Source organism: Stegostoma tigrinum, chromosome 34 (genome assembly GCF_030684315.1).
Source record: "Stegostoma tigrinum isolate sSteTig4 chromosome 34, sSteTig4.hap1, whole genome shotgun sequence".
Classification (NCBI taxonomy): domain Eukaryota; kingdom Metazoa; phylum Chordata; class Chondrichthyes; order Orectolobiformes; family Stegostomatidae; genus Stegostoma; species Stegostoma tigrinum.
This window is the reverse complement of record NC_081387.1, coordinates 19,239,811-19,266,808: the sequence shown is the minus strand read 5'-3', so window position 1 is coordinate 19,266,808 and position 26,998 is coordinate 19,239,811. Positions and strand designations below refer to the sequence as shown.

Here is a 26,998-nt window from a genome sequence, read left to right as displayed (position 1 = left end):
CAAGCAGAGGTCAGTTTCAGGGTCTGAGCAGTGGTCAGTTTCACAGACTGAGCAGTGGTCAGTTTCAGGGCCTGAGCAGTGGTCAGTTTCGTAGACTGAGCTGTGATCAGTTTCAGGGTCTGAGCAGCAGACAGTATCACAGACCGAGCAGTGGTCAGTTTCAGGGTCTGAGCAGCGGTCAGTTTTACAGACCGAGCAGTGGTCAGTTTCAGGGTCTGAGCAGTGGTCAGTTTCATAGAGCAACCAGCGGTCAGTTTCAGGGTCTGAACAGTGGTCAGTTTCACAGACTGAGCAGTGGTCAGTTTCATAGACTGAGCAGTGGTCAGTTTCAGGTCTGAGCAGTGGTCAGTTTCACAGACCGAGCAGTGGCCAGTTTCAGAGTCTGAGCAGCGGTCAGTTTCACGGACCGAGCAGCTGTCAGTTTCACAGACCGAGCAGTGGTCAGTTTCAGGGTCTGAGCAGCGGTCAGTTTTACAGACCGAGCAGTGGTCAGTTTCAGGGTCTGAGCAGTGGTCAGTTTCATAGAGCAACGAGCGGTCAGTTTCAGGGTCTGAACAGTGGTCAGTTTCACAGACCGAGCAGTGGTCAGTTTCAGGGTCTGAGCAATGGTCAGTTTCACAGACCGAGCAGTGGTCAGTTTCATAGACTGAGCAGTGGTCAGTTTCAGGTCTGAGCAGTGGTCAGTTTCACAGACCGAGCAGCGGTCAGTTTCACAGACCGAGCAGTGGTCAGTTTCACAGGCCGAGCAGTGGCCAGTTTCAGAGTCTGAGCAGCGGTCAGTTTTACAGACCAAGCAGTGGTCAGTTTCACAGACCGAGCAGTGGTCAGTTTCCGGGTGTGAGCAGCGGTCAGTTTTACAGACCGAGCAGTGGTCAGTTTCAGTCTGAGCAGCGGTCAGTTTTACAGACCAAGCAGAGGTCAGTTTCAGGGTCTGAGCAGTGGTCAGTTTCACAGACTGAGCAGTGGTCAGTTTCAGGGCCTGAGCAGTGGTCAGTTTCGTAGACTGAGCTGTGATCAGTTTCAGGGTCTGAGCAGCAGACAGTATCACAGACCGAGCAGTGGTCAGTTTCAGGGTCTGAGCAGCGGTCAGTTTTACAGACCGAGCAGTGGTCAGTTTCAGGGTCTGAGCAGTGGTCAGTTTCATAGAGCAACCAGCGGTCAGTTTCAGGGTCTGAACAGTGGTCAGTTTCACAGACTGAGCAGTGGTCAGTTTCATAGACTGAGCAGTGGTCAGTTTCAGGTCTGAGCAGTGGTCAGTTTCACAGACCGAGCAGTGGCCAGTTTCAGAGTCTGAGCAGCGGTCAGTTTCACGGACCGAGCAGCTGTCAGTTTCACAGACCGAGCAGTGGTCAGTTTCAGGGTCTGAGCAGCGGTCAGTTTTACAGACCGAGCAGTGGTCAGTTTCAGGGTCTGAGCAGTGGTCAGTTTCATAGAGCAACGAGCGGTCAGTTTCAGGGTCTGAACAGTGGTCAGTTTCACAGACCGAGCAGTGGTCAGTTTCAGGGTCTGAGCAATGGTCAGTTTCACAGACCGAGCAGTGGTCAGTTTCATAGACTGAGCAGTGGTCAGTTTCAGGTCTGAGCAGTGGTCAGTTTCACAGACCGAGCAGCAGTCAGTTTCACAGACCGAGCAGTGGTCAGTTTCAGGGTCTGAGCAGTGGTCAGTTTCACAGACTGAGTAGTGCTCAGTTTCAGGGTCTGAGCAGTGGTCAGTTTCATAGAGCAAACAGTGTTCAGTTTCACGGTCTGAGCAGCGGTCAGTTTCACAGACCGAGCAGTGTTCAGTTTCACGGACGGAGCAGTGGTCAGTTTCATGGATTGAGCAGTGGTCAGTTTCATTGTCTGAGCAGTGGTCAGTTTCACGGACCAAGCAGTGGTCAGTTTCATGGTCTGAGAAGTGGTCAGTTTCTCAGACCGAGCAGTGGTCAGTTTCATGGACTGAGTGGTGGTCAATTTCATGGATTGAGCAATGGTCAGTTTCATGGTCTGAGCAGTGATCAGTTTCACAGACCGAGCAGTGGTCAGTTTCATGGACCGAGCAGTGGTCAGTTTCTGGTTTGAGCAGTGGCCAGTTTCAGAGTGTGAGCAAAGGTCAGTTTCACGGACTGAACAGTGGTCAATTTTACAGACCAGACAGTGGTCAGTTTCAGGGTCTGAGCAGTGGTCAGTTTCACAGAGCAAGCAGTGGTCAGTTTCAGGGTCTGAGCAATGGTCAGTTTCACAGACCGAGCAGTGGTCAGTTTCACCGTCTGCGCAGTGGTCAGCCTCACGAGTTTCAGTCAGCACTCTGGCAGTCAGTCACACGCCGCAGATTGAGATTCAAGTGGTAGGAATACAAAATTGAGGATATGTATTGATGTGCAAACGACCCCAGTGGATGGGTACACCTTGTGGGAAAGTGTGGGCATGCTCCGGCTGAGCTCACAGGGCTACCCTGTGCGAAGATATAATCGGGGAAGGGCTGGTGGAGAAACTGGAGATTTGTAAAGTTAGCTGCGGTATCTAAAGGGAGCCCCACACATTTGAAAATAGCTCCAATCAATCTTGAACTATTTGCCCCATGACAGTTTCAGAGACCAGGCGTTAACGGCTGAAATTGGATAGCTGGTCGTCATATTCCGCTCTGGATAAATTCAACCGAAGTTGAATCCAATGGCACTGTGCACTGTGTCAGTTCTGGGCAAACAGCATCTAGAGAGGAGAATTATTTACAAGGATGATGACTGAAATGAAGGAAGGAGGTGATACATACAGTACTAATCAGGAGATGATAAACAGGGCAAGATGAGCCATCATTTTCACCTTCATTCATTCACTTGTGGGATGTGGGCGATGCTGGCTGGACCCAGCATTTATTGCCCATCCCTAGTTGCCCCCTTGAGAAGGTGGGGGTGAGCTGCCTCTTTGAGCCGTTGCAATCCATGTGCTGTAGTTTGACCCACATTGCCATTAGGAAGGGTAATCCAGGAATTCGACCCAGCAACAGTGAAGGAACGGAGATATATTTCCAAGTCAGGATGGTGAGCAGTTGGAGGGAAATTTGCGAGGGTGGTGGTCCTATATATCTGCAGTCCTTGTGCTTCTGGATGGAGGTGTTTGTGGGTTTGGAAGGTGCTGCCTGAGGATCTTTGGTGAATTTCTGTGGTGCATCTTGCAGATAGTACACACTGCTGCTACTGAGCATCGGTGGTGGAGGGAGTGGATGCTAGTGGATGTGGTGCCAATCAAGCGGCTGCTTTGTCCTGGATGGTGTCGAGCTTCTTGAGTGTTGTTGGGGCTGCACCCATCCAGGCAAGCGGGGAGTATCCCATCACACTCCTGACTTGTGCCTTGTAGATGGCTTTGGAGAGTCAGGAGGTGAGTTACTCACTGCAGTATTTCGAGCCTCTGGCCAGCTCTCCTAGCCACTGTATTTATATGGCTTGTCCAATTATGCTTCTTATCAATGGTAGCCCCCAGGAGGTTTTTAGTGGGGGAATTCAGTGACAGTAACACCATTGAATGTCAAGGGATGGTAGTTAGATTGCCTCTTATTGGTGATAGTCATAGCGTGGCATCTGTCAGGTGTGAATGCTACTTGCCAATTGTTCATCCAAGCCTGGATATTATCCAGGTCTTGTTGCATTTGGACACGATTGCAGGAGTTACAAATGGTGCTGACCATTGTGTAATCATTGGCGAACATCCCCACTTCTGACCTTCTGATGGAGGGAAGGTCATTGATGAAGCAGCTGAAGTTTGTTGGGACTGTTCCCTGAGGAACTCCTGCAGAGATGCCCTGGAGCTGAGATGACTGACCTCCAACAGCCACGACCATCTTCCTACGTGTCAGGTGTGACTCCAACCACCGGAGAGTGTTTTCCCTCATTAACTCCAGCTTTTGTAGGGCTCCCTGATGCCACACCCAGTTGAATGGGGCCTTGACGTTAAAGGCTGTCACTCTCACCTCCCCTCTGGAATTCAGCTCTTTTGTCCATGTTTGAGCCAAGGCTGTAATGAGATCAGGAGCTGGGTGGCCCTGGCGGAACCCAAACTGGGCGTCACTGAGCAGGTTATTGCTGAGCAGGAGCTGTTTGATAGCGCTGTTACTGACACCTTCCATCACCTTACTGATGATCGAGAGGAGGCTGATGGGGCGGTGATTGGCCGGGTTGGGTTTGTCCTGATTTTTGAGTATAGGACACACCTGGGCAGTTTTCCACATTGTTAGGTAGATGTCAATGTTGTAACTGTACTGGAACAGCTTGGCTATGACTGCAGCAAGTTCTGGAATATGTCTTCAGTACCGTTGCCATAATATTGTCAAGGGCCAATAGCCTTTGTAGTATGCAGTGACTCCACCCACCTCATCTTCAGGTGTGCCTGGTGCTGCTCCTGACATCCCCTCCTGCACTCTCCATTGAACCAGGGTTGATCCCCTGGCTTGATGGTAATGGTTCATTGTGGGGGGAGGGGTGGGGTATGCTGGGCCATGAGGTTACAGATTGTGCTGGAGTGCAATTCTGCTGCTGCTGATGGCTCACAGCGCCTCATGGATGCCCAGAGCTGAGCTGCTGGTGGGACGGGACAAATCCAGGGCTGGTGATGGTGGTGTATGGGACATTGTCTGTAAGCTATGATCCCATGAGTATGACAATGTCAGGCTGTTGCTTGACTAGTCTGTGAGATGACCGTCCCATTTTTGGCACTAGCCGTCAGAAGCTTGTGAGGAGGACATTCCAGGATTGTCAGCTCTACTTCTGCTGTTGTCTTTTCCAGTGCGTAGACCGATGCCAGGTGGACTGTCCATTTCACTTCTTTGTTGAGAATCTGTCACGATCGGTACAGCTAAGTGGCTTCCTTGACCATTTCAGAGGATAGTTGAAAGTCAACCACATTACTGTGGGTTACAATTGGCCAAATTCAGAGAAGATGGCTGATAGGCTTCCCTGAGGAGCCAGATGGGTTGATCCGACCAATCAACAGTGGTTTCACAGCCACTATTTGATCCTTAACTCGAGATTTTTATAAGTTAGATTCATTCCAATCTGCCAAGGCAATATCCCAACTCTGGTCCCCCGAACATTTGCCAAGATTCTGGATTAATCGAGTGGCAATAGCATCCCGAGGCCATCATCTCCCCCAGGATTATCTGCTGCACCCGGCTCTCCTCTCCGGGATCCAGATCTCAGTCATGCCCTGTCCAGCTGGTAGCACCTGACACCCTGAACTCTGACCCCTCCACGATGCCCTCATCTCCCTCCTTGGACGACTGCTACCGTACGCCCGGGCCCTCAGCATCCAGCACATGCTCTCACCGTCTGCTCCAACTGTGCAGAGTACAGCAGGCACAGCTCTGTGTCTAGAGGATATTGCAGGGTACATACACTCCCTCACCGCCCCAACTCCCGCCCCCGCACCCCCCCCCCCCCCCCCCACCCTTACCCCAGATTGCTCCGAGCAAAGTGGGACTGCATCTTCAGCTGCCCCAGATTCTGCTCAACCATCGCCCCAGTCCTGGTCACAGCATGAGGTGGCGTTATATCACGGCCCACGTCCGTTGTGGGTGGGGGGCGTTGAGCAATGGTGATATCTGCCAGGACCACAGTGAGGGACCTCTGGCCCTGAGGTGATTGCAGAGCAGTCTCATGAGGTGAAGCCCAGCAAGTGGCGCCAAGGCCTGGTACAGACCCCAGGTGAGGTGCCAGCTTCCCTCTGTTTTGTAATTTATTACTAAAATCTGCAAAGCTGGACTTTTTTTTTACTTTCTCTATCTTTTTCGCAACTGAAAATGCTGTGCCTCGGGACCTCTGTACCTCAGATGGAACCAAAAGTGCACACTTTTCACTACTACACTCATTTGGGTGCAGGCGACAATAAAGCTAGTTCTAATTCCCGTCCCCCAGGGAACAGCGTTGGTTCAGCCCTCCTTCTGCTGGAGCAGACCTTCCTCTCGAGGCCAAGGTAGCGGCCTGCAGGGCTTTTATCACCAGGGAGTTCCAGAGTTTTGACTCAGAGACAGTGATGACTGCATCCAGAGTGGAGGGTAGACGGGAGGGCTGCTCGGAGACCGCGAATGCTGGAGGAGCATTCGTGAGGTGCTGCAGCGATCCTTGTAGCTGGCATGTATTGGGAAGGTGACCGGAGGAGTGGATGCTTAGAGAGATGAGCAGGTTACCAGCCAAGTGGCTGGCTTTGTGTTGGCTTGAGTTCTGGTTTATTAAAGGGCTGCCGGACCTCCCCAGCATAAGAATGGGCAGATCATCTCGTGGCTACTGAGTAAATGGCAGGAAAGCACCCGCCCCCTACCCCCCAACCCACCCCACTGCCACTTCCAAGTGTATTAGGGATAGAAAGGAGGGGAACACTGTAGGACTAAACCAAGCATTATAAGTACGTGTATTTACTGCTGGATTGGAGGTTGGAATTTCATTAGCTGCTGCAGTAGAATAGGCCATTCTTCACAATTGATGAATGTTTTGTTTGGGATAAGGCATGCAGGATGAGGAATGTTTGCACTCACTTCCTCTCCTTGTTCTTATTTTGCTCTGTAAATTAAGCCACATATCCTCTACTACATCAACTCTAAATTAAGAAAGAAACACTGACCAGGGCTGTTTTGACTGTTTTCGAAATCTAATCAGGAAGATTTCGATGAATAACACTCAAGTTTTTTTTTCCTCTCCTTTATCTCTGTCATGAGAGTACAAGTTTGTTTTCCACAACACATTGAAAATGACAAGGATGTTGAGAGGGAGTTAGAGAAATCAGGGCGTGGCTGACAGAGTTCAGTACTTACTGTCAGGAGCAGAATGATGCACCAAACCCCCACTCTCTGTCTGGCCAGTGGGGTCCATACCTTCCACTGTTCGACCCACTCCTCCTCACTCACTCCGTTCTCATCTAAACCACTCTCCAAAAGTCACTCTGTTACCATGATCCCCGTCTCCCTCCTGATATCTGCCTCTTCTGGCTCAGTGAACGTTAAATTAACTCTTTAAAGACCAAAGTAAAGGCTGTTACAGCAGGTGGATTAAAAATAAACTATTCACTTACCTAAAAACTAGATGGATAAATGGCTGGAGAGATAAGTTAGATAGATAGATATATGGGTATATAAGTAGGTAGATATATGGATAGATAGATAAATGGTAGATAGATGAACAGATGGATAGCTAGATCGCTAGATAGATACGTAGACGAATAGATAGATAAATAGTAGATAGATAGACAGATAATTGAAAGATAGATAGATAGATAGATTAGACAGATGGTTAGATAAATAGATAGATAGATAGATAGATAGATAGATAGCAAGAAGCTTGTTCCCAGAATGGGGGATTCAATTACTAGGGGTCACGATTTCAAGGTGAGAGGAGAAAAGTTTAAGGGAGGTATGCGTGGGAAGTTCTTTACGCAGAGGGTGGTGGGTGCCTGGAACACTTTGCCAGCGGAGGTGGTAGAGGTGGGCACGATAGTGTCATTTAACATTTATGTAGACAGATACATGAATGGGCAAGGTGCAGAGGGATACAGGCCCTTGGAAAACAGGCGGCAGGTTTAGATAGAGAATCTGGATCAGTACAGGCTTGGAGGGCCGAAGAGCCTGTTCCTGTGCTGTAATTTTATTTGTTCTTTGTTCTAGATAGATAGATGGACAGACAGGAGAACTGTCAGGCAGATAGTGATACAGACAGAGAGATATAAAACAAGGTGGATAGAGTGATTAAGTTATTTGCATGACAAGAACTAGGAAATAGTGGCATTAATGCAAATGATAGGCAGTTACGTATAGATAAATAAATTGACAGACAGATAGATAGACCGAGAAATAGATGGGATAGATCAATAGATTAAGTGATAAATAGATGGAGAAATAGGCAGGAGACTGAGCGATGTAGTTAATTACATGATAGCAACCAGGTACAAGTGACATTAATCTGAACAATATTGTTTCAGACATTATGAGGAAGACTCAGACGATAGGTCTTCCTCATAAAAACATATACTGTGGAGGTGCTGCTGTTGGACTGGGGTGGACAAGGTCAGAAGTCACACCACACCAGGTTATAGTCCAACAGGTTTATTAAAAATCACAAGCTATCAGAGCGCTGCTCCTTCATCAGGTGAAGTCATAAGAACATAAGGAGCAAGAGTAGGCCATTCTGCCCCTCAATCCTGCCCTGCTATTCCGTAAGATCATGGATGATCTTGCCCCAAGCTTTAACTCCTCTTTCCTGCCAGCTCTTCGATAATTCAAAAGCGTCCTGTGCGAATATTTTTCAGGGATCCCTCCTCCACAACTCACTGGGGTAGAAAATTCCAGACATTCACTAGTCCCCTGGGGGGAAGAAATTCCTTTGCATCCCAGTTTTATTCGAGTGTCTCCATATCCTGTAACTGTGTCCTCTAGTTCGAGATTCTCTCACGAGGGGAAACATTTTCTCAACGCTACTCACTCAAACACACCTTCCCCACCCTCTCAGAATCTTGTGTGTTTTAATAAAATCACCTCTCCCATCCTACTAAACACTACAAAGCAAGGCCCGAAATGTTTAAAGATTGGATTCCCTACAGTGTGGAAACTGGCCCTTCAGCCCAACAAGTCCACACTGCCCCTTGAAGCATCCCACCCAGACCCATCCCCCTATAACCCACACACCCCTGAGCACTATGGGCAATTTAGCATGGTCAATCCATCCAGCCCGCACATCTTTGGACTGTGGGAGGAAATCGGAGCACCCGGAGGAAGCCCAGATAAAGCCTTCATCCCAGGAACCAGCCTCGTGACCCTGTTCTGGATAACGTTCAACGCCAAGGCATCCTTTCTTAAATACGCGAACTGCAACTGTATGCAGTTCTCCAGGTGAGAGATCCTCAGCTGATCCCCCATCGAATCCAAACAACATCACCATTTGCAGGTTGTGCTGAAGTCATTTCTCCAGCATTAACCCTTTCGGACCCTTGCACTCTTATTAATATCAACCATGAGCGGTGAGACACTCAGAAATGCCATTTCAAATCCGCTGTGTACCGCCTCTGCGGCTCAGGCTGGACTTGAAATATTCGCCAGACCTGCCAGGCCGGCGGACTTTCTCCTGCACTTTCAGGGTGCCTCACAGTGTCAGGGATTAGAGTTCGATCCCACCCTTGGGTGCCTGCCTGCGTGGAGTTTGCACATCGTCTGTGTGGGTTTCCTCCCAGAGCCCAAAGCCGTGCAGGTCAGGATGTATTGGGCTGTGCTGAATTGCCCCATAGTGTGCAGGCTGGGTGGGTTATGGCCAATGCAGGGCTACAGGGATAGAGTGGGGGGTGGGTGTTTGGGTCTTTGTGGGTGTGGTGGTGGAGTTGGTATTTGGAGGGGCAGTGTGGACCTGATTTGCCGAAAGGCCTGTACCCACAACTGTAGGGATTCTAAGATTCTGCTTTTACACGTGACTCCAGGCCCACAGTAACATGGCTGGCTCTGGACTGCCCTCTGAGGTGGCCACGCTAATTCATGGTGGGCGGCTAATGATGGTCTTGCCAGCCTTGCAAAGGAGTGAATGGAAATAGAATAGGACGTATCCAGGATTCGAAAAAATGCCTCTACCCCTCCCTTGTCGGTCAATTCCATTAATACACCCCCACCTCAGCTCCCCCTGAGTGCATCAACGTGACTCTGTAATAGCAACTTCTACATCCTCACCACGCTCGTCCATCCCTATTGTGTTGAAGGCTTGATGCGCTGAGTCACGCTGTTACTATACAGGCCTGCCAGCCCTTTGGTGGTATTCGCTCTCGCAGCTGGACACCTGCCAGCACTGAGTCAGCCTGAGAGCTGAGCCTTGACGACTGTCCTCAGTCTGGGATGTTGTCTCTTTCCCACGGCCCAGGGAGACCACTGGGATGTTGCAGACAACCAGCTGACCACAAACAGAACAACAGATCTCACCCACATTTTTACTCACACTAACAGACCCCTACCCCCTCCGCAAACTGAAGCACACAGTTATATTGTGCACAGACGGACACACACACACACGCACACACACACACGCATACACACACACACACGCACACATCACGCATGCACACAACACACACACACACACACACACACACACACACACACACACACACACACACACACACACACACACACACACACACACTTCAAACAGTCCTTCATTGGCTGTGGGATATACAACGGTTGTGAAAGGCGCTACATAGATGTGACTCTTTTATTTATATTCTGTACTGAGGCCTGTAACAAATATGGCGTTACGGAGGCTATGAAAGGTGCGTATGCAGTGGAACCCTGCTCTACCACAAATTCACTAATAGTACAGGAACCTTATTGAACCCAAGTGAAGGAAATCTTGATTCAAATCTTCACTTCAATACTTCAAGGGAGATTTTTCCTGCGGTGTGGTTTTAACATTTGGAAACCTTCTCTTTGTTCTAAGGGACATTAGCTATATCTATTTAAGACCATAAGACATAGGAGGGGAAATAAGGCCATTCGGCCCATCAAGTCCACTCCGCCATTTAAGTCATGGCTGATGGGCATTTCAACTCCACTTCCCTGCACACTCCCCGTAGCCCATGATTCCTTGTGAGATCAAGAATTTGTCGATCTCTGCCTTGAAGGCACCTAACGTCCTGGCAAACATTGTGGGACACTGTTATTTACATGGGTGAGAGATGGCTGTGAATAATTCCTTATATTCTGAACTGAGTCCTGTCATGCACAGATGGAATATTGCAGTTCTGTTTCGCATTCATTCTGAAGTACAGCCACTGGTGTCAGGTCGCAAATGCAGCAGCTAATTTTGGGCTCAGCAAGGACCCACAATGGGCAGCATTTAAAAACGAGATGGGCAAGATGTCTTCTGAAGACTCAAGGAGAAACTCAGCAGGTCTGGCAGCACCTGGGGAGAGAACAAAGCAGTTTAGTGTTTCCGGTAATGATATGATGCATCGTCAGGACAGTGATGATGTTGTCTGGTTTGCTGTGTGACCAGTGGACCCCAGGGAGAAATTGCTAGCCCTTAGCTGAAGCAGAGAGCCCTTGGCTTCACATTTTGCCTGGAAGACTGAGCCTGTGACACCGCAGCACTCCGCTGGCACCATCTCATTCCGGCATCTCTGAAGTGGGGCTGTGTGTGTTGCGTGTGAGAGAGCTGTCAGGGTGAGCTGTAGCAGAGTGAGGTCGGAGGGATTGAAGGGGCTAATTTGCTCATATCGACACAAAAGGATAGGCAATGGTCTAGTGATATTATCGCTGGACTGTTAATCTAGAGACCCAGGTAATATTCTGGGGGACCCAGGTTTGAATCCTGCCACAGCAAATGGTGGAAATTGAATTCAATTAATACCTGGAATTAAAGTTTAATAATGACTATGAACCCATTGGTTGATTGTTGAAAAAACCCATCTGGTTCACTAATGTCCTTTAGGGATGGAAACTGCCATCCTTATCTGGTCTGGCCTACATGTGACTCCAGACCCACAGCAATGTGGTTGGCTTTAAACTACCTTCTGGGCAATTAGGGATGGGCAGTAAATGCTGCCTGGTCAGTGATGCCCTTGTCCCATGAATAACGAAAAAAACAGGGACACATCAGCTCCGATACTGAGACTACGAATGCTGAGGAGCCTGGATTGAACAGACGTGGAGGAGAAGGTGTTCCCACTAGTAGCAGAGACGAGGACTCGAGGGAGCGGCTTCAGAGTAGAGAAACAGCTCTTTAGAACTGAGATGGGGAGGGGTTTCTTCAGTCAGAGGGTGGTGAATCTGTAGAAGTCATGACTGCAGATGGTTGTGGAGGCCAAGTCATTCAGTATTTAACCCAGAGATGGATAGTTTCTTGCTTAGAAAGGGGGAGAAAGCAGGAGATTGGGGGTTGAGAAACACATCAGCCATGATGGAATGGTGGAGCAGCCTCGATAGGCTAATGCTATTCTACTATCTTATGGCCTTATGAAGCATCATTAGGGACGAGGCTTAGTTACCCAGATCGTGGAGAGGAAACTGAATAGGGGCCCTATATACCACTCCGAATGTTGTACAAACTGAAATATTTATCCAGGACTGCCCTGGACAAGAGTTCCTTTGAAGCAGCTGTGCACTAATTTTCCTGCAACATTGGGATGATGCAAGCGCTCAGGAAGGGATAATGACTATGCTTATGACAGGCCACAGGGGTCAGAGGATACCAGCTGGAAGGTCAGTGGGTGAACTGTTAATGATGCTGTTTGCTACCTCTGCAGCTTATCGCTGCAGGCAGGAGGGAAGCAAACAGGGCTGCTCTTCTGAACGGCTTTTCATAACCTCAGGATGTCCCAAAGTGCGTCATGACCAATGAAGTTGCTTTTTCCATGGTAGTTATTGCTGGCAAATAGGAAACTTAAACAAAACTAATTTAGCAGGAATGAGGGAGGAGCTGGCTAACTTTGATTGGACCAGAAGACTAAACATTGCAGCAGCAAATGGAAACAGCGGGAAATATTTCAAGAAATAATCCTAAATGTTCAATGCAATTCCACCTTGTCAGTTCATGAAGCCTCAATGAGGAACATTCACCCGTGGCTGGCACGGGAAGCTAATGTGAAGATTCAAAGGGCAGGTCCCGGAATTTCGCAGGAATAAGCTTGAGGTCTTCGACACAAAAAAAGGGCCACCGAAACAAAACATTGATGAAGCAACTTTGGGAAGATATTGCAAAAAAACCCAAAAGGCCTAGTAGACAGAGAGACTCACCAAGAAACTTACCAGCATTGGCACTTTGTCAATTTCTGGTACATTTCAGCCAGGGTGTTCAACTCAGAGATGGGCATTCAATGCAGTGTGGGTGACATAGAATCATAGAATCCCTACAGTGTGGAAACAGGCCCTTTGGCCCAGCAAGTCCACACCAACCCTCAGAGCATCCCACCCAGACCCATTCCCCTATAACCTACCTATCCCTGAACACTACAGGCAATTTAGCACAGACAATCCACCTAGCCTGCCCATCTTTGGACTGTGGGAGGAAACCAGAGCACCCGGAGGAAACCCACGCAGACACGGGGAGAATGTGCAAACTCCACACAGACAGTTACCTGAAGATGGAATTGAGCCCAGGTCCCTGGCCCTCTGAGGCAGCAGTGTTACGCACTGAGCCACCGTGCTGCCCATGTGTTTAATCCAATCTGAGACCATTTGATTCAGTGGGTGTGAGCTGTTTAAATCCACAGCAAGGGGAGAGGAGAAGGTGTTTGGTACGCTTGCCTTTATTGGTCTGTGCATTGAATATGGGAATTGGGAGATAACACGGTGTGGAGCTGGATGAACACAGCACGCCAAGCAGCATCTTGGGCCTAGACCCTTCATCAGAAACTGAAACGTCAGCCTTCCTGCTCCTCTGATTCTGCTTGGCCTGCTGTGTTCATCCAGCTTTCCACCTTGTTATCTCGGATTCTCCAGCATCTGCAGTTCCTATTATCGCAGGAATCGGGAGGTCATGTTGTGGCTGTACAGGACATTGGTTAGGTGACTTTTGGAATACTGTGTTCATTTCTGGGCTCCCTGCTATAGGTAGGATGAGGTTAAATTTGAAAGCGTTCAGGAAAGATTTATAAGGATGCTGCCGGGTTTGGAGGATTTGTGTATAGGGAGAGGCTGAAAAGGTTGGGATTTTCTCCCTGGAGCATTGGAGGCTGAGGGGTGACGTTGTAGAGGTTTACAAAATCATGAGGGGCATGGATGGACTGAATACGCAAGGCCTTTCTCCCAGCGTAGGGGAGTCCAAAACTAGAGGCCAAAGGTTTAAGGTGAATGGGGAAAGAATAAAAGCGACCTAAAGGACAACATTTTCACCTAAGAGGGTAATGCGTGTATGAAGCAACCTGTTAGAGGAAGTATTGGAAGCTTGTACAATTACTACATTTAAAAGGTTTCTGGATGGATATACAAGTAGGAAGTGTTTAGAGGGACAAGGCCCAAATGCAAGAAAATGGGACTGCATGAATTTAGAATACTTGGTCAGCATGGATCAGTTGGAACGAAGGGTCTGTTTCTGCGCTGTACAGCTTCATGACTCTATGACCACTTCTCTCTTTGGGAGTGGCGAGTTATTTGATTAATACACAGTACTTTTCTTTAATGTCATTCACTGATGTGCTCCCATTTCCCCATCTCTAGGTTTTAAATGTCTAAACACTGCAGATCCTTGTGTAAATGGGGGGAGCTGCCAATCGCTCAGTAACGGTACTGCGACCTGTCTGTAAGTAAGGGAGTGCATGATTTTGTAAACTACCGAGGATACAAGTCATTGACTAAACAGCCATGGTCTCTCATTAAGACTTAAAACCTCAAGGAACATAAGGGCTTTGTAAAACTACATGTTTATTGATCTAGCGTTTTACAATAGACAGTGTCCCTCTTTTAAAAATTATACCTGTATTCGTGCGTGTGCACAAGTCACACTGCAATTTTTTTCTGATTCTGAGATAATAACATTCCTCCTTCTTTCACTCTAAAACACCTTCTAATTGATTCATTTTGACCTGATAAACTACACTGTAGTTGAAGTGTAACATGGCTGTGTAAATAACTAATTAAATATTTTTGTTGCAGTCAACCGAGGGTGTTTAAAAGGGAGGAAACTGATTCATCCTTCCCCTCTATTCATAACATACTGGCTCATTATGAATGACCTGGAAATGCAAACATTTAACTAATGACACATTTTCAGGAACAGGCACGTTTGCCAATGAGTTTCAAGAGGTTTAGAGAGAAACAAGGGAGAGGGAGACCAAGTCTTTCAGTTTGTCTGCTGCAAATCCGTCCTTTTTCTCTCTGAAATACAGTATGCTTGTGTTTTCCTGTTCCCGATTTCATTATATTTCAAGCTGGATGATCTGCAGATGAGCGTGAAGCTTCCAGCAAGATAGAAACAGACAGAGAGACCAGGATTTCAGGGATACAGAGTGAGGCTGCGATCTTGGGGGGAACAGAGGGAGACTGGGATCTTGGGGGGAACAGGGGGAGCCAGGGATCTCAGGGGAGACAGAGGGAGACTGGGATCTCGGGGGGAGACTGAGGGAGTCTGGGATCTCGGGGTGAGACAGAGGGAGACTGGGATCTTGGGGGGAACAGATGGAGACTGGGATTTTGGGGCGAACAGAGGGAGACTGGGATCTCAGGGGAGACAGAGGGCGACTGGGGTCTCAGGGGAGCACAGCGTGACCAGGATCTCTGGGGGAACAGAGGGAGACTGGGATCTCGGGGGGAACAGAGGGAGACTGGGATCTCTGGGGGAACAGAGGGAGACTGGGATCTCAGGTGAGTCAGAGGGAGACTGGGATCTCAGGGGAGACAGAGGGAGACTGGGATCTTGGGGGGAGACAGAGGGAGACTGGGATCTCTGGGGGAACAGAGAGAGACTGGGATCTCGGGGGAGTCAGAGGGAGACTGGGATCTCGGGGGGAACAGAGGGAGACTGGGATCTCTGGGGGAACAGAGGGAGACTGGGATCTCGGGGTAACAGAGGGAGACTGGGATCTCAGGGGAGTCAGAGGGAGACTGGGATCTCAGGGGGAACAGAGGGAGACTGGGATCTCTGGGGGAACAGAGGGAGACTGGGATCTCGGGGGGAACAGAGGGAGACTGGGATCTCTGGGGGGAATAGAGGGAGGCTGGGATCATGGTGGAAACAGAGGGAGACTGGGATCGTGGGGGGAACAGAGGGAGACTGGGATCTCAGAGGAGACAGAGGGAGACTGGGATCTCAGGGAGGTCAGAGGGAGACTAGGATCTCAGGGGGAACAGAGGGAGACTGGGATCTCGGGGGGGGGGGAACAGAGGGAGACTGGGATCTCGGGGTAACAGAGGGAGACTGGGATCTTGTGGGGAACAGAGGGAGGCTGGGATCTCAAGGGAAACAGAGGGAGACTGGGATCTCAGGGGAGACAGAGGGAGACCGGGATCTCGGGGGAGACAGAGGGAGATTGGGATCTCGGGGGGAACAGAGGGAGACTGGGATCTCGGGGGAGACAGAGGGAGACTGGGATCTCAGGGGGAACAGAGGGAGACTGGGATCTTGGGGAGTCAGAGTGAGACCGGGATCTCAGGGGAGACAGTGGGAGACTGGGATCTCAGGGGAGACAGTGGGAGACTGGGATATCAGGGGAGACAGAGGGAGACTGGGATCTCAGAGGAGACAGAGGGAGACTGGGATCTCGGGGGGAACAGAGGGAGCCTGGGATCTCGAGGGGAGTCAGAGGGAGACTGGGATCTCGGGGGGAACAGAGGGAGACTGGGATCTCAGGGGAGTCAGAGGGAGACTGGGATCTCAGGGGAGACAGAGGGAGACTGGGATCTCAGGGGAGACTGAGGGAGACTGGGATCTTGGGGGGATCAGAGGGAGACTGGGATCTCAGGGGAGACAGAGGGAGACTGGGATCTTGGGGGGATCAGAGGGAGACTGGGATCTCAGGGGAGACAGAGGGAGACTGGGATCTCAGGGGAGACAGAGGGAGACTGGGATCACGGTGGAAACAGAGGGAGACTGGGATCTCAGGGGAAACAGAGGGAGACTGGGATCTCAGGGGAGACAAGGGAGACTGGGATTTTGGGGGGAACAGAGGGAGACTGGGATCATGGTGGAAACAGAGGGAGACTGGGATCTCGGGGGGAACAGAGGGAGACTGGGATCTTGGGGGAACAGAAGGAGACTGGGATTTTGGGGGGAACAGAATGAGACTGGGATTTTGGGGGGAACAGAGGGAGACTGGGATCTCAGGGGGAACAGAGGGAGACTGGGATCTCAGGGAGTCAGAGGGAGACTGGGATCTCAGGGGAGACAGAGGGAGACCGGGATCTCAGGGGAGACAGAGGGAGACTAGGATCTCGGGGGAAACAGAGGGAGACTGGGATCTCGGGGTAACAGAGGGAGGCTGGGATCTCTGGGGGAACAGAGGAAGACTGGGATCTCAGGGGAGACAGAGGGAGACTGGGATCTCGGGGGGGAACAGACGGAGACTGGGATCTCTGGGGGAACAGTGGGCGACTGGGATCTCGGGGGAGTCAGAGGGAGACCGGGATCTCGGGTGAGTCAGAGGGAGACTGGGATCTCGGGGGGAACAGAGGGAGACTGGGATCTCTGGGGGAACAGAGGGAGACTGGGATCTTGGGGGGAACAGAAGGAGACTGGGATTTTGGGGGGAACAGAGGGAGACTGGGATCTCAGGGGAGACAGACGGAGACTGGGATCTCAGGGGAGACAGAGGGAGACTGGGATCTCAGGGGAGGCTGGGATCTCAGGGGAGACAGAGGGAGACTGGGATCGCAGGGGTGACAGAGGGGGACTGGGGTCTCAGGGGAGACAGAGGGAGACTGGGGTCTCAGGGGAGCACAGCGTGACCAGGATCTCTGGGGGAACAGAGGGAGACTTTGATCTCAGAGGGAACAGAGGGAGACTGGAATCTCGGGGGAGTCACTGGGAGACTGGGATCTCAGGGGAAACAGAGGGAGACTGGGATCTCTGGGGGAACAGTGGGAGACTAGGATCTCTGGGGGAACAGAGAGAGACTAGGATCTCAGGGGGAACAGAGGGAGACTGGGATCTTGGGGTAACAGAGGGAGACTGGGATCTCGGGGGAGTCAGAGGGAGACTGGGATCTCGGGGAGACAGAGGGAGATTGGGATCTCGGGGGGAACAGAGGGAGACTGGGATCTCTGGGGGAACAGAGGGAGACTGGGATCTCTGGGGGAACAGAGGGAGACTAGGATCACAGGGGGAACAGAGGGAGACTGGGATCTCGGGGGGGAACAGAGGGAGACTGGGATCTCGGGGGCGAACAGATGGAGACTGGGGTCTTGGGGGAACAGAAGGAGACTGGGATCTCGGGGGGAACAGAGGGAGACTGGGATCTCTGGGGGAACAGAGGGAGACTAGGATTACAGGGGCAACAGAGGGAGACTGTGATCTCGGGGGGGAACAGACGGAGACTGGGATCTCGGGGGGGGAACAGACGGAGACTGGGATCTTGCAGGGAACAGAAGGAGACTGGGATTTTGGGGGGAACAGAGGGAGACTGCGATCTCAGTGGAGACAGAGGGAGACTGGGATCTCAGGGGAAACAGAGGGAGACTGGGGTCTCAGGGGAGCACAGCGTGACCAGGATCTCAGGGAGAACAGAGGGAGACTGGAATTTCAGGCAAATAGCTGGAAATAGAGATTGCAAGGAAACAGTTGGAATACAGTTCTCAGAGAAACATCTCGAAATAGAGATCAGGGGAAACAGCTGGAAATAGAAGTTCCGGAGAAACAGCTGGGATAGACATCGCAATGACATGCTGGGATAGAGATCCCGGTGTAACGGCTAGAGTCTGTGATCTCATGTGTGGAAGTGCCAGCGTTCTGGGGCGAAGAAAATAATCTCTTCACCACCTGAGTTGAACAGTGTTGGAAATGAAAGCACATTCCTTTCGCTATCGTCAGAACAAATGCAAGAATGTCCCACTTCACAGAAACACATTGATTTATACCCGCGGGAGGGGAGGATGCTGATCGGTTGACATCGCCTCCGAGAAAGCATTGGGGGAATAAATGGTCCTTAAATCTATAGGAGTGACCGCCTGGTGACCTACAAATGTGCTGTTTGATGCCAACAAGATGATAAATACTGGAGGGAAAACGTTTGTGAGGCTATCAATTCAGAGTTTGGCCTTGCTCCCGCAGGGAAGGACACGTTGGGAGGGACTGGGAGAGTGGGGAGTGGTGTTGTGAGTGTGCTGTAGCATTAGATCAGCCCGGATAAGGAGAGGATGAGAGGAAGCCCAGCTTTGGAGGGTTAGTTCCCACTTTGTGTTAGCAGTGCTCATTTCAAACAGCCCCTTACCTCAGTTGTTGACATACATATCACTGCGTCCAACAGTTCCATCAAACTGGCACCGTTATTCTCAGTAAGATCATAAATACTTTCCATCTGACCACCGAGGCCAAACTCCAAATGATTAACATGGTAGGCATCCCTGCTTTATCTCCTGTCATTGAGTCATAGAGCTATACAGCATGGAAACAGACCCATATCCATGCTGATTAGGTATCCCAAATTAATCTACACCCATTTGCCAGTATTTCGCTGATATCCCTCTAAACCCTATCTATTCTTATACCCATCCAGATGCCTTTTACATGCTGTAATTGTATCAGCCTCCACCACTTCCTCTGGCAGCACATTCCACTCACACACCACCCCCGTGTGAAAAAGTTGCCCCTTAGGCCCCTTTTAAATTTTTTCCCTTCACCTCAAACTTAAAGTTTACAACTGGGTTAAGGGTAATTACAATTCATTTAGGCAAGAACTGGCTAATATAAACTAGGAACAGATGCTGTCAGGGAAGATCACTAGAGAAATGTGGACATTGTTTAAGGAATGCATACTGCATGTGCTCGATGTGCTTGTCCCTAGCAGGCAGGGAAGATGTGGTCGAGTGAGGGACCCTTGGCTCTAGAGAGAGGTTGAACGACTGGTTAAAGGGAATAGGGAGGCTTATGTAAGGTTTAGGAAACAAGGATTGGAAAAGGTTCTAGAGGGATACAAGTTACCCAGGAAGGAGCTGAAGGAAGGGGTTAGGAGAGCTGCAAGGGGGCATGAGAAAACCTTGGCAGATAGGATCAAGGAAAACTCCAAGGCTTTTTACACATATGTGCAGAACAAGAGAATGACCAGAGAAAGGGTAGGGCCGATCAAGGATTGTAAAGGCCATTTGTGCATGGAGCCTAAAGAGACAGGAGAGGCCCATTAATGAATAATCTTCTTTGGTATTCACAACTGAGAGGGATCTAGTTGTATAGGAGGACGTTGTGAAACAGGCTTGTAGGCTAGAGGAGGTTGGTGTTAGTAAGGAAGATGTGCTAGGAATTCTGAGGAAGTTGAAGATAGATAAGTCCCCTGGGTCTGATGGGATTTATCCAAGAATTTCATGGGAAGCGAGGGATGAGATCACAGGGCCTTTGGCAGTGATCTTTTCATCCTCACTGTCCACAGGTATAGTACCAGAAGATTGGAGAGAGGCAAACATCATTCCCTTGTTCAAAAAAGGGAATAAGGATAACCCCAGAAATTACAGACCAGTCAGTCTTACTTCAGTGGTGGGCAAATTATTGGAAAGGGGTCTGAGAGATAGGATTTACGTTAACTTGGAAAGGCACAGTTTGATATGTGATAGTCAGCATGGATTTGTGAGGGGTAGATCATGCCTCATAAACCTTATTGAATTCTTTGAAGAGGTGACCAAACACGTGGATGTAGATAGAGCAGTGGATGTGTATACAAGGATTTAAGTAAGGCATTTGATAAGGTTCCCCATGGTAGGCTCATGCAGAAAGTAAGGAAGCATGGGATAAGGGGAAATGTGGCAGATTGGATTCAGAATTGGCTGACCCTTAGAAGACAAAGGATGGTAGTGGATGGAAAATATTCAACATGGTGCTCAGTTACGAGTGGTGTGCCACAAGGATCTGTCCTGGGTCCTCTCCTATTTGTGATTTTTGTAAATGATTTGGATGAAGGAGTGCAAGGGTGGATTAGCAAGTTCGCGGACGATATGAAAGTGGGTCGAGTTGTAGACAGTATGGAGGGCTGTTCTAGGTTACAAAGGGACATTGATAAGATGCAGAGCTGGGCTGAGAAGTGGCAGATGGAGTTTAATCCTGAAAAGTATTAGGTGATTCATTTCGGAAGGACAAATTTGAAAGCAGAATACAGGGTTAATGGAAAGATTCTTGGCAGTGTGGAGGAGCAGAGGGACCTTGGGGTTCGTGGCCACAGTTCCCTGAAAGCTGCCACCCAGGTGGATAGAGTTGTTAAGAAGGCATTTGGTGTTTTAGCTTTCAATAATAGAGGGATCGAGTTCAAGAGCCGTTAAGTTATGCTCCAGCTATACAAAAGCCTGGTTCGGCCACATCTGGAGTATTGTGCCCAGTTCTGGTCACCTCATTACAGGAAAGATGTGGAAGCGTTGGAAAAGGTGCAGAGGAGATTTACCAAGATGTTGCCTGGAATGGAGGCAAGGTCTTACAAGGAAAGGTTGAGAGATCTAGGGCTTTTCTCTTAAGAACAATGAAGGATGAAAGGTGACTTGATAGAGGTGTACAAAATGATCAGAGGTATAGATAGAGTGAACAGCCAGAGGCTTTTTCCTAGGGTGGAGATAGCTATTACGAGGGGGCATAGTTATAAAGTGAGTGGAGGTAGATATCAGGGAGACGACAGAGTTAGATTCTTTACTCAGAGAGTGGTTGGGGCATGGAATGCATTGCCGGAGAGGATAGTGGAGTTGGCCTCATTAGGGGTATTTAAGTGGCTATTAGACAGGCAAATGGATGACAGTATAAGGCAGGAGTGGAGGTTAGATAGACCTTAGGATTAGGGTAAAGGTTCAGCACAACATTGTGGGCCGAAGGGCCTGTACTGTGCTGTATTGTTCTATGTTCTATGTTATGCCCTCTAGTTTTGGACTCCCCTACCCCAGGGTAAAGACCTTGTCTATTCACCCTATCCATGCCCCTTATGATTTTATAAACCTCTTTAAGATCACCCCCTCAGCCTCCGGGGAAAATATCTCCAGCTTATTCAGCCTCTGCCTGTAGTTCGAACTCTCCAGACCCGGCAACATCCTCGTAAATCTTTTCTGAATCTTTTTAATTTTCACAACATCCTTCCAAAGCAGGGAGACCAGGAAATTGTCCCATTTCAGATAATAATCCAATCCCCTTTTAAAGCTGAAATTAGCCCTGCCTTTGCCATAATCTTAGGCATTGCATTCCAATGCATGTAAAAGGACTTGTCACTGCTCCTTTTTCACCTTAAAAATGTGTCCTCTGATTCTCAATCCCTTCTACCAATGCTCAATCCGGATGTTTTGATCTTGTTTCATACTCCACTTTGCCTTCTCTCCTCTTTATGTCCAGGTTTCTCTAAACTGGCCACAACTGCACAGCGTAGTGTACACAGCCCAGTGCATCACACAAGCCAACCTTCCACCCATTGATTCCATCCGTACTTCTCGCTGGCTCAGAAAGACAGTCAACATCATCAAAGACCCCTCCCACCCAAGTTACAATCTCTCCCACCCTCTTCCGTTGGGCAGAAGATTCAAGAGCTTAAACACGCGGACCAACAGATTCAAGAACAGCTTCTTCCCCGCCGTTGCTAGATTTCATAATGGACCTGTCCAATTTTAAATTGCGACACTGACGGCCCTTTGGGCACCTTCTCTGCAGCTGTAACATTGCATTCCTCGCTCTGTTCTATTACCCTTAGGCACTTTGTCCAGTCTGAGCTGCCTGTACTGCATGCAAAACAAAACTCTTCACTGTACTCGGTACACATGACAATAATAAATCAAATCAAATTAAAAAAAAACAAGGTGTGGAGCTGGATGAACACAGTAGGCCAAGCAGCAACTCAGGAGCAGGACCGAAATGTCAGCTTTTGTCCTCCTAAGATGCTGCTTGGCCTGCTGTGTTCCTCCAGCTCCACACCCTTCTATCATGGATTCTCCAGCATCTGCAGCTCCCATTATCTCAAATTAAAAAACAATGATGTTTGGATATCGAGGCAGGACTGTTCCCCCGACTTGGGGCTGAGGCTATTTTCTGAGCGATGTTTTGCACCCCCGCAGAGAATGCATCTTCACCCCACCCACCCCCTTGACTGCCACCTTTGCTCCTTTGCAGCTGTGTGCCGCCCTACGTTGGCGAGCTGTGCCAGTACTCGGACCCTTGCTGGGGCAGTCCGTGCCTGCACGGCGCCACGTGTGTGAGCCGTGTGGGGAATGGCTCTGCCGAAGCCTTCTGCTCCTGCCCGCCGGGGTACGCGGGCCGGCTGTGCGGCGAGCCAGAGGAGAGCGCCTGCCAGGAAAACCCGTGCCTGAACCGCGGGGCGTGTGAGCTGGACCCTGCCTCTGGCTACCGGTGCAAGTGTCAGCGCGGCTGGACCGGTAAGCCTCCCACTCTCTAACGCTGCCAGTCGGCTCCTGGCGCCTGGGTCGTGGTGGGTGAAGGGAGGCGGGGAGGGGGCGGTGGTGTGGTAGTCGGGTGGGGGGGGAGAGGAGGGATAGGCAGCACGGGACTGGGTCAAACACACCCGCGCTGCCTCTCAAAGCCGATCGTGGGGAGGCAATGGCCAAGTGGTATCACTGGTCTGTTAATCCAGAAACCCAGATAATGTTCCGGGGACCCGGGTTCGAATCCCGCCAGGGCAGATGGTGGAAGTTAAATTCAAAAAATATCTGGGATTAACAATCTAATCCATTGTTGATTGTCGGGAAAAACCCATCTGGTTCACTAATGTCCCTTAGGGAAGGAAACTGCCGTCCTTACCTGGCCTGGCCTACCCTGCATGTGACTCAAAATGCGCCAGCAATATGGTTGGTTTGGAATTGCCTCAGAGTGATTAGGGATGGGCAATAAATGCAGACTAATTCCTGCAAAAGGACACGCAAATAAAGCTGCGGAGTAAAAAAAATGATGGTCCACGAGGAGAGTGGGCAGCTCCCTGTCAGTGTCACTGTGTGCGTTACCGTGGGACACACACTGCTCCCTGTCAGTGTCACTGTGTGCGTTACCGTGGGACACACACTGCTCCCTGTCAGTGTCACTGTGTGCGTTACCGTGGGACACACAGCTCCCTGTCAGTAACACTGTGTGCGTTACCGTGGGACACACACAGCTCCCTGTCAGTGTCACGGTGTGCGTTACCGTGGGACACACAGCTCCCTGTCAGTGTCACTGTGTGCATTGCCGTGGGACACACAACTCCCTGTCAGTGTCACTGTGTGTGTTACTGTGGGACACACAGCTCCCTGTCAGTGTCATTCTGTGTGTTACCGTGGGACACACAGCTCCCTGTCAGTGTCATTCTGTGTGTTACCGTGAGACACACAGCTCCCTGTCAGTAACATGCTATGTGTTACCGTGGGACACACAGCTCCCTGTCAGTGTCATTCTGTGTGTTACCGTGAGACACACAGCTCCCTGTCAGTAACATGCTATGTGTTACCGTGAGACACACAGCTCCCTGTCAGTAACATGCTATGTGTTACCGTGGGACACACAGCTCCCTGTCAGTAACATGCTATGTGTTACCGTGGGACACACAGCTCCCTGTCAGTAACATGCTATGTGTTACCGTGAGACACACAGCTCCCTGTCAGTAACATGCTATGTGTTACCGTGGGACACACAGCTCCCTGTCAGTAACATGCTATGTGTTACCGTGAGACACACAGCTCCCTGTCAGTAACATGCTATGTGTTACCGTGAGACACACAGCTCCCTGTCAGTAACATGCTATGTGTTACCGTGGGACACACAGCTCCCTGTCAGTAACATGCTAGGTGTTACCGTGGGACACACAGCTCCCTGTCAGTAACATGCTATGTGTTACCGTGAGACACACAGCTCCCTGTCAGTAACATGCTAGGTGTTACCGTGGGACACACAGCTCCCTGTCAGTAACATGCTATGTGTTACCGTGAGACACACAGCTCCCTGTCAGTAACATGCTATGTGTTACCGTGAGACACACAGCTCCCTGTCAGTAACATGCTAGGTGTTACCGTGGGACACACAGCTCCCTGTCAGTAACATGCTATGTGTTACCGTGAGACACACAGCTCCCTGTCAGTAACATGCTAGGTGTTACCGTGGGACACACAGCTCCCTGTCAGTAACATGCTATGTGTTACCGTGAGACACACAGCTCCCTGTCAGTAACATGCTATGTGTTACCGTGAGACACACAGCTCCCTGTCAGTAACATGCTATGTGTTACCGTGGGACACACAGCTCCCTGTCAGTAACATGCTATGTGTTACCGTGGGACACACAGCTCCCTGTCAGTAACATGCTATGTGTTACCGTGAGACACACAGCTCCCTGTCAGTAACATGCTATGTGTTACCGTGAGACACACAGCTCCCTGTCAGTAACATGCTATGTGTTACCGTGAGACACACATCTCCCTGCCAGTAACATGCTATGTGTTACCGTGAGACACACAGCTCCCTGTCAGTAACATGCTATGTGTTACCGTGAGACACACAGCTCCCTGTCAGTAACATGCTATGTGTTACCGTGGGACACACAGCTCCCTGTCAGTAACATGCTATGTGTTACCGTGAGACACACAGCTCCCTGTCAGTAACATGCTATGTGTTACCGTGAGACACACAGCTCCCTGTCAGTAACATGCTATGTGTTACCGTGAGACACACAGCTCCCTGTCAGTAACATGCTATGTGTTACCGTGGGACACACAGCTCCCTGTCAGTAACATGCTATGTGTTACCGTGAGACACACAGCTCCCTGTCAGTAACATGCTATGTGTTACCGTGAGACACACAGCTCCCTGTCAGTAACATGCTATGTGTTACCGTGAGACACACAGCTCCCTGTCAGTAACATGCTATGTGTTACCGTGAGACACACAGCTCCCTGTCAGTAACATGCTATGTGTTACCGTGGGACACACAGCTCCCTGTCAGTAACATGCTATGTGTTACCGTGGGACACACAGCTCCCTGTCAGTAACATGCTATGTGTTACCGTGAGACACACAGCTCCCTGTCAGTAACATGCTATGTGTTACCGTGAGACACACAGCTCCCTGTCAGTAACATGCTATGTGTTACCGTGAGACACACAGCTCCCTGTCAGTAACATGCTATGTGTTACCGTGAGACACACAGCTCCCTGTCAGTAACATGCTATGTGTTACCGTGAGACACACAGCTCCCTGTCAGTAACATGCTATGTGTTACCGTGGGACACACATCTCCCTGTCAGTAACATGCTATGTGTTACCGTGGGACACACAGCTCCCTGTCAGTAACATGCTATGTGTTACCGTGAGACACACAGCTCCCTGTCAGTAACATGCTATGTGTTACCGTGAGACACACAGCTCCCTGTCAGTAACATGCTATGTGTTACCGTGAGACACACAGCTCCCTGTCAGTAACATGCTATGTGTTACCGTGAGACACACAGCTCCCTGTCAGTAACATGCTATGTGTTACCGTGAGACACACAGCTCCCTGCCAGTAACATGCTAGGTGTTACCGTGAGACACACAGCTCCCTGTCAGTAACATGCTATGTGTTACCGTGGGACACACAGCTCCCTGTCAGTAACATGCTATGTGTTACCGTGGGACACACAGCTCCCTGCCAGTAACATGCTGGGGTGAGAGGCGGGGTTTGGGGTGGGGGCGTTTGGTGATGGCAATGCGGCTGAAGGCGAAGTGTGGCGGTTGATGAACACAGCCGGCCAGGCAGCGTCAGAGGAGCAGGTCTGGACCCATGGCGAAAGGGATGTCTGATTGTGCTTCCAGCCACCCGGGCACGTACGTTCAAGAAGGGCCGAATGTCACGGACATCTTTGTTCTGCTCCACCTTCCTTTCAGGGCACCACTGCCAGCTGGCGGACATGTGCAGCGCCAACCCGTGCACTAACGGTGGGAGGTGCACCAGCACCGAGGGGCATTTCACCTGCCGATGCCCCCTGGGGTTCGAGGGCCAGGTCTGCGAGGTCGACGTTGATGAGTGCTTCTCCGGAGGGGATGGGCCCTGCCGGAACGGAGCCGGCTGCCTCAACGTGCCTGGCTCGTACAAATGTGTGTGCCCGCCCGGATTCACCGGCTCCAGCTGCCAGCTCCCCTCCGCCTCCTGCTTCCCTTCGTTCTGCCAGAATGGGGGCACCTGCCTCCCAAGGCCCGGCCTGATGCACCACTGCGCCTGCCTCCCAGGTACTACCACCCTCCCCCTCCTCTCTCTCTCTCTCTCTCTCTCTCTCTCTAACCAGCACTCAGAGATCAGGGACAAGGGACTGTTCTGGGTCTAACGCTCCACTGGCATAGGGGCTGGGTGGGGTTAACGCCGCACTCTGCAATTTCTCATCTCTTCAAAAACCCTCCCTACACTGTGGCTCAGCCTGTCAATGGCCGTCATACCCCGAGAGGTGTCGCAGGCACTTCAGAT

General features: G+C 50.2%; 1 protein-coding gene across 1 annotated transcript in view; it reads left to right on the top strand.

Moving 5' to 3' along the window:
• LOC125446313 (neurogenic locus notch homolog protein 1-like) overlaps positions 1-26,998 on the top strand; it is a 128,339-nt gene that overhangs the window by 7,691 nt on the left and 93,650 nt on the right. Inside the window, exons 2-4 of the mRNA XM_059639448.1 lie at positions 14,146-14,227; positions 22,694-22,956; positions 26,425-26,766. Of these exons, the coding sequence (XP_059495431.1) occupies positions 14,146-14,227; positions 22,694-22,956; positions 26,425-26,766 (687 nt within the window). The remainder of the gene's footprint in view (positions 1-14,145; positions 14,228-22,693; positions 22,957-26,424; positions 26,767-26,998) is intronic.